Source organism: Lathyrus oleraceus, chromosome 7 (assembly GCF_024323335.1).
Source record: "Lathyrus oleraceus cultivar Zhongwan6 chromosome 7, CAAS_Psat_ZW6_1.0, whole genome shotgun sequence".
NCBI lineage: Eukaryota > Viridiplantae > Streptophyta > Magnoliopsida > Fabales > Fabaceae > Lathyrus > Lathyrus oleraceus.
In genome coordinates, this window is record NC_066585.1 from 322,827,001 (window position 1) to 322,835,271 (window position 8,271).

General features: G+C 41.7%; 2 protein-coding genes across 2 annotated transcripts; both read right to left on the minus strand.

The window, feature by feature from the left end:
- Positions 1-1,869: 1,869 nt before the first annotated feature.
- On the minus strand, positions 1,870-4,803 carry LOC127107536 (uncharacterized; the record flags this gene model as incomplete). Its single annotated transcript, XM_051044814.1, has 1 exon — positions 1,870-4,803. A coding segment is annotated over exon 1 (2,934 nt), but the record flags the coding sequence as incomplete, so codon positions are not given.
- Positions 4,804-5,675: 872 nt separating this feature from the next.
- Positions 5,676-8,038, minus strand: LOC127103630 (uncharacterized). The gene is made up of 2 exons (XM_051040877.1): positions 5,810-8,038; positions 5,676-5,705 (listed from the first exon to the last, which is right to left on the minus strand). The coding sequence occupies exons 1-2, from the start codon at positions 8,036-8,038 to the stop codon at positions 5,676-5,678; spliced, it is 2,259 nt and encodes a 752-aa protein (XP_050896834.1).
- Positions 8,039-8,271: the final 233 nt, after the last annotated feature.

Genomic DNA, 8,271 nt, shown 5'->3' on the forward strand with positions numbered 1-8,271 from the left:
AAGGTGCATATGAATGCAAGCATGATATGTCATAGATATGCATGAATATTTAGTAATGAATGCATGATGGACAGACAAAACTAGGAATAACTAAAAATGTTAACAGCTGCATAAGGACTTGCTGGAGATTTGCACTGAGACTCGCTAGGGAGTAGTACAAAGACTTGCTGGGGAATTGGTACAAGAGCACCATATCCAGGTTTCTTTAAAAGTCTGTCTCTGCTGAGGATTCCGTAGAAGAATGGAGATGCCTTCTACTTCAAAAATGCAGGAGATTCCCTGTGGTTCTTGAATTTGTGAGGTATATGAGGATTGGACCTTTCTGAGGACTCCGCTGGGGATACAAGGTGTTATCCTCTGGAAATAAGATGATATTGTAAGAGAAGTCCTGCAATTCTTGAATTTGCTGATAATGCAGAAGGGATTATTCTTCTGGAAGACTCCGCTGGGGATAAAGTCCGCTGGGGATAGGTGGTATCTTTCCAGGGAATAAGAATAAGGGGAAATCTATCCTTGATTTTTTTGCTTTAATTATCATGGAGACTTTCTGTATCTGAAGACTCTGCAGGGGATTATGGTGTCTGATATCTGGTTACGAGATCTTTCCTCTAGGAGACTCTGCCGGGGAACAGTGATGTCTGACCTTTGAATATAAATGAGAATTCAGGAGAAATCCTGCAATTCTTGAATTTGCTTAAAATGCATAACACACTCTTCTTTTACTACAAAACATTACTGAGGAGGAGACATATCCTTCTATTGAATGGACAGAGAACAACAGGAGATTCCCTGTAGTTTCTGAATATCAACTTTCTTCACTCGCTGAGGGATGGAGACCTCTGTATTACTCCTGCTCAGGGAAATCAAATCTTCCTTCTCATCCTCTGCTGGGGACATTGCTGATCCCGCCTTAATAAATTACTGGGGAAATACCTGTAGTAATCCCATAGGCCAAATCTGTAACTTAAAACCTGGATCAAAGTCTTCATGATCAATTAACCGGGGAGTCTTCATGATCAATTAAACTGGGGAGTCTTCATGATCAATTAAATGGGGAGTCTTCATGCCCCAAGTGAAGGGAATAAACTTCTTGAAATATTTCTTGCATGATCTCTTGAGGAAAACTAGGAAGCATAGCTGGGGATATCCAGAATCACAACCTCTGCTGGAGAAATATTACTGCCAAGACACCTGTGGAGATTTTTTCATCATATACATATAAGGATAGTAATATGAACATGTCTAGTTGGAATCACATGATTTCAGAATTACTGGGACCACATGTCTCAATCCTTTTATTGATGTCCACAAATCAAAATAAATAATCTTTATATTTTTCAAAAACTGTTTTTAATTCAAAACTTTTGTTTCAAAACATATCTGTCAAAGTAAAAGAACTTTCGTAAATTGAAATGAAAATTAAGAGTGCCAAGAAATATAGAAAGGCTCAAATTGATTTGATAGGATGGTAATCAGCCAACAACGTGATTCCATAGATCTTTACAAATTGGAAAATGGTAATTTCGTGGAAAAAGGGTACGTTGAACTACAATGACATCATTCTCTCTTCCACTTTTGACCTGTATTGCAGCCTTGAGAAAGTTGGAGAACTGTTGAAAATATTCTGATACTTCAATGATCTTATCTCTGTTATGCAGTTACTTGCCTGAAATCCCTAACTTTTGCCTAGATTGCCCTTTCGGGTTTTCAATCTACCGGGATAATATTCTCTTTGTTTTTTTATGTCTCTAATTTCTGCTTGGACCGCCCTTTCAGGTTTTCAGTCCACCGAGACGCTCATTTTTGCCTAAGCCGCCCTTTCGGGTTTTCAACTTAGCGAGCTGTTCTTTTCATTTTTTAGGCGAAGTATTTCTTGACTGCATCTGTATTCACGGGACGTGGAAGCTCTTCACCATCCATGTTTGTAAGAATTAAAGCACCGCCTGAGAAGGCTTTCTTGACAACATAGGGTCCTTCATAGTTAGGAGTCCACTTGCCCCTAGAATCATTGTGAAATAGTATCATCTTCTTGAGCACAAGGTCACCCTCTTTGAATTCTCTCGGCTTAACCTTCCTATCAAATGCCTGCTTCATTCTCTTTTGATATAACTGTCCATGGCACAAGGCAGTCATTCTTTTTTCTTCAATCAAATTCAACTGATCGTATCTGCTTTGACACCATTCAGCCTCTGACAACTGAGTTTCCATTAGTATCCTCATTGATGGAATTTCAACCTCTATCGGTAACACAGCTTCCATACCGTATACAAGTGAAAATGGGGTTGCCCCAGTTGAAGTACGGACTGATGTTCTATATCCGTGTAGTGCAAAAGGCAGCATTTCATGCCAATCTTTGTAGGTAACAACCATCTTTTGAATGATCTTCTTGATATTCTTATTTGCAGCTTCAACTGCCCCATTCATCTTGGGACGGTAAGGAGAAGAGTTGTGATGCTCGATCCTGAAACTTTCACATAATTCATCCATCATTTTGTTGTTCAGATTGGAGCCATTGTCAGTGATGATCTTGTTTGGAATGCCATATCGGCAAATGAGATTATTTTTGATGAATCTGACCACCACTTGCTTTGTCACCTTTGCATACGAAGCTGCTTCCACCCATTTGGTGAAGTAATCAATTGCCACGAGAATGAAACGGTGTCCGTTGGAAGCTTTGGGTTCAATCATACCGATCATGTCAATGCCCCACATTGAGAATGGCCAAGGAGCAGAAATCACATTCAAAAAGGTTGGTGGTACATGAACCTTATCAGCGTAGATCTGACATTTGTGACACTTCTTTACAAATTTGCAGCAATCTGATTCCATGGTCAACCAGTAGTAACCAGCTCTCAACATCTTTCTTGACATAGAGTGGCCGTTTGCATGAGTACCAAAGGACCCTTCGTGAACTTCTTTCATCAACATTTCTGCTTCCTTTTTGTCAACACATCTGAGTAAGACCATGTCATAATTCCTCTTATAGAGCACATTCTGATTAAGGAAGAAACTGCCTGACAATCTTCTCAAAGTCTTTTTATCTTTTTCTGTTGCTCCAAGAGGATACTCCTGAGTCTGAAGGAAATGCTTGATATCGTGGTACCATGGTTTATCATCAAAACTGGCCTCAGCTGTAAACACATGTGCTGGTCTATCAAGTCGCTTGATCACAATTCTGGGTACTTCGTTTGGAAAACCCACTTGATACATTGAAGACAACGTAGCTAGAGCATCCGCCATATGATTCTCATCCCGAGGAATGTGATGCAATTCAACCTTGGTGAAGAAAGTCAACAATCTTCTTGCATAGTCTTTGTATGGGATCAAGCCAGGGTGGCGTGTTTCCCATTCTCCTTTGATCTGATTGATAACTAACGCTGAGTCACCATAAACAGTAAGATTTTTGATGCGGAGGTCAATGGCTTCTTCAAGACCCATGATACAGGCTTCATATTCAGCAATGTTGTTTGTACATTCAAAGCAAATTCTTGCCGTGAAAGGAATATGAGAACCTTCTGGAGTGATAATGACTGCACCTACTCCATGTCCATAAACGTTGGAAGCTCCATCAAATACTAAACCCCATTGAGAATCTGGTTCAGGTCCTTCTTCAGGAAGTGGCTCTTTACAATCTCTGGATTTTAGGAACATGACATCTTCATCAGGAAACTCATCCTCATTATCATCGTGATCTTCAACGGGTTGGTGAGCAAGGTACTCAGCCAACACACTGCTCTTGATAGCTTTCTGGGTATGATACTCAATGTCGTATTCTGATAACAGCATCTGCCATCTTGCAATCTTACCAGTGAGTGCAGGCTTCTCAAAAATGTACTTGATTGGATCCATTTTGGATATCAACCAAGTGGTGTGACTTAACATATACTGCCTCAATCTCTTAGCAGCCCAAGCCAATGCACAACATGTCTTCTCGAGTAAGGAGTATCGTGATTCACAGTCAGTAAATTTCTTGCTTAAGTAGTAAATGGCATGCTCTTTCTTTCCAGTTTCGTCTTGTTGACCCAGAATACAGCCCATAGAATTCTCAAGCACTGTCAAATACATAACCAACGGTCTTCCAGCAACAGGTGGTAACAAGATAGGAGGCTCCATGAGGTACTCTTTGATACTGTCAAATGCTTTCTGACAATCCTCTGTCCAAACACAATTCTGACTCTTTCTCAGCAATTTGAAGATAGGTTCACAAGTGGCAGTCATGTGAGAAATAAACCGGGATATGTAATTCAATCGTCCTAGAAAACCTCTCACTTGCCTTTCTGTTTTTGGTGCGGGCATCTCTTGGATAGCTTTTACTTTATCTGGATCAACTTCAATGCCTTTTTGGCTGACAATGAAGCCCAAGAGTTTACCTGACCTGACGCCAAATGTGCATTTGTTCGGATTGAGGCGAAGACGGAACTTCCTCAATCGTTGAAACAGCTTCAATAGATCTACTAAGTGACCTTCTTCTGAACGAGACTTCGCGATCATGTCATCCACATAAACCTCAATCTCTTTGTGCATCATGTCGTGAAAGAGCGTTGTCATGGCTCGCTGGTAAGTAGCACCTGCGTTCTTCAACCCAAACGGCATCACTTGATAACAGAATGTTCCCCATGGTGTTATGAATGTAGTTTTTTCCATGTCTTCGGGAGCCATTTTGATCTGGTTATACCCGGAGAATCCGTCCATGAAGGAGAATATGTCAAACTTTGCTGTATTGTCTACCAACATGTCAATGTGAGGCAGGGGGAAATCATCCTTTGGGCTTGCTCTATTTAAGTCACGATAGTCGACACACATTCGTACCTTCCCGTCCTTCTTAGGAACTGGCACAATATTTGCTATCCACTCTGGATACACTGAAGTGGCAAGAAAACCAGCATCTATTTGCTTCAGAACTTCTTCTTTAATTTTGACGGCCATATCTGGATGTGTTCTTCTTAATTTCTGTTTGACCGGTGGACATTCTGGCTTCAAAGGTAGCTTGTGCTCTACGATGTCAGTGTCGAGACCAGGCATATCTTGATAAGACCAAGCAAACACATCTACATACTCTTTCAACAGGCTGATCAATTGCTCCTTGACCTGTGGGGATAACAATGCTCCAATTTTGACTTCTTTCACATTTTCTTCCGAACCCAAGTTGACTGTTTCCAAAGGCTCCTTGTATGGCTGAATAGTGTCTTCTTCATTTTCAAGCTGGCGGGCGACCTCTTCTGGAATCTCATCCCACTCTTCCTCTTCAGCTTCGAATACAGAATGTTCAAAGTTGGGAGAGGGCATGATGTCATTGTGTTCAACGGGTTTAAGTAACCTGTACAAACAATTGTTTTTAGAGGACTGACCATGACATGCAAAAATGTGTTCTTTTTAAGGTTTTTTTTTGTGTTACCATTTTCCGAAAAAGCTGAAAAGATAAAAGGACACAAGTGTATAGGAACACAAAAGATCTTTTTCATGGATAGTACGTTTTTGACAAAAGTGCCCATTTTACAAAATTAATGCTTCGCGCTTTGGGCTAAAGCGGAAGATTTTTGAAAACTGAAAAGCTTAATTACTTTGATATGTGGACACAATGTGGGATGTCAACTGCGGTCCAGTTCTTCATAACTACTCCTGGTGTCACAAATCTGGGGCCTTCGTCTTCTGTCTTTCCCTCAAAAGTATCCTCCTCAACTGCTACCATGTTGATAAACCCACCGCTGTGAAAGATATCTTTGAAAGGTCGCACCACTGAAGTCTGCACTTGTTTTCCATCAACAAAGCCTAATCCTGCATGGTTAACGTTTTCTGGCAACTCTATCACCTTGCCCCACATTTCTGTAGGACCTGTCTTGACAATCTGCTGGGCGTCTTTGAATGACGCGATTGAACCTTCACTTTTCTTGTAATCATCGATGGTCAGGGCCTGAAATGGAGTTTGAACAGCCGTTTCGTCTGCTTCTATCACACTAAACGATGAAAGGTGGCTAATCAGCATAGCCTGCTCCCCATTAACCGTCACTATTTGCCCATTCTTGAAAAATTTTAACTTCTGGTGTAACGTGGATGTAATGGCACCCGCCTCATGAATCCATGGGCGTCCGAGCAGACAGCTATAAGCTGGCACTATATCCATAACCTGGAAAGTGATCTGGAATACATGTGGTCCAATACCAATAGGCAAATCAACTTCTCCAATGACTGATTTTCTTGATCCATCGAACGCTTTCACAATAATTCCACTGTGCCGCATTTGCCCCCCTTTGTACTTTAGCTTCACCAAGGTAGACTTGGGCATGACATTCAGAGATGAACCGGTGTCAATTAGGATATTAGACAAAGAATCCCCTTGACAATTGGCTGAGATATGGAGAGCGAAGTTGTGATTCTTTCCTTCTTCTGGCAGTTCTTCATCACAAAAGCCTAAGCCATTGCACGAAGTGATGCTGCCTACAACATTGTTGAACTGCTCTGCTGTTATATCCTGTTCTACAAAGGCTTGATCAAGCACCTTCAGTAGTGCTTCTCTGTGGACAGCTGAATTCAATAATAAGGACAGGATCGAGATTTTTGACGGTGTCTGTAGCAACTGATCTACCACTTTGTAGTCACTGAGCTTGATAATTCTAAGTAGTTCATCTGTTTCTTTATCAAGGGTTGAATTGCTTGTTTGCCCTTCTGCTTCTCTTGTCACTGGTACCACGACTACTGGATCTTTCTCAACATTTCTACTTGGGATAACCGGCGGAGCGAACACGCGGCCACTGCGCGTCATTCGGCTATTTGCTGCGATATTGGTAACTGAGGCTAAGGTTTTAATCTCGACCTCTTTACCGTTCTCAATAATAGTTGCTGCATAGCGGTAGGGGACCGCTTTATCTGAAGTGTAAGGCATTGGGCCCGGAGGGCAAATCACCACTGGCTCCCTCGGATGATAAGCTATCTCTACTTTCTCTGGAATGTTGAAGCAAGGAATGATGACATTCACCTCTTGTTCTTGTGATTCTGGAGAACTCACTTGTCTAGAAATCTGAATCAAACCCTGATCAAGGACGCCTTGCAAATCATCTTGAATCTTTCTACAACCTCTTGAATTGACTGAACATGTACCACAGATCTGGTGGTCATGTTGGAATAGACCATGAGCACATAAAACAGAATGAATTTCAACCAAAGACCGCCGAATCTCCTCTATCTTCGTAACACGTTGTTCATTGAGACAAACTTCTATATTGTTCACTGATGAAGGACCATGACTTGGCATTGGATTGTCCTTCACATTGGGACCCATGTTCTTGAAGGTCAGGATACCTGCTCTTGTCAACTTCTGTACTTCCAACTTTAAAGCAAAACAGTTGTCTAAGTCATGACCTGGAGCATTCTGATGAAAGGGACAAGATACCTCTGGCTTGTACCACCAAGGTAGCACTTCTGGTACAAGAGGTCGTGGTCGTGGTTGCACAAGGTTTTTAGTGATCAAAGCTGGATACAATTCTGCATATGACATTGGAATTGGATCAAAATTGGTTCTTCTTTGCTGCTGTGGTGGACGTTGTTGTAACTGATGTTGATGTTGTTGAGGTTGATGTTGTTGCTGATACTGAGTATTCTGTTGGAAGCGGTTGGTACGCTGCTGAGGGTATTGGACTTGAACTGGAGCGGAAGTGATTACTGGAGTCACGGCTGCTATATGTTGGTGTTGGGAATGGTAAGGATAATTGATCCTTCTTGGATGATTATAGGACACAACATTAGTTTCTTGTTCCTTCTTTTTCATAAAACCGCCGTACCTCTTTGCCCCGCTTGAAGATGAACTTCCTTCTCTGACTAGACGCCCTTCTCGAACTGCTTCCTCTAAACGGACTCCCATGTTTACCATGTCAGTAAAGTCTGTAGGAGCGCTTGCAATCATCCTCTCGTAATAAAAAGTATCAAGAGTCTTTAAGAACACTTTCGTCATCTCCTTTTCTTCCATAGGTGGAACAACCTGTGCTGCAATTTCGCGCCACCTTTGCGCGTATTCACGGAATGTCTCCTTTTCTCTTTGTTGCATGGACCTCAACTGATCTCGGTCTGGCACATTATCAAGGTTGTATTTGTAATGTTTGATAAAGGCCTCGCCTAAATCGTTGAAAGTCTTGATCTGAGAACTGTCTAATCCCATATACCAGCGTAAAGCTGCACCGGTAAGGCTGTCTTGAAAACAATGAATGAGCATCCTTTGGTCGTTGGTGTACATTGACATCTTTCGCACGTACATAACCAAATGGGTCTGTGGACAAGAAC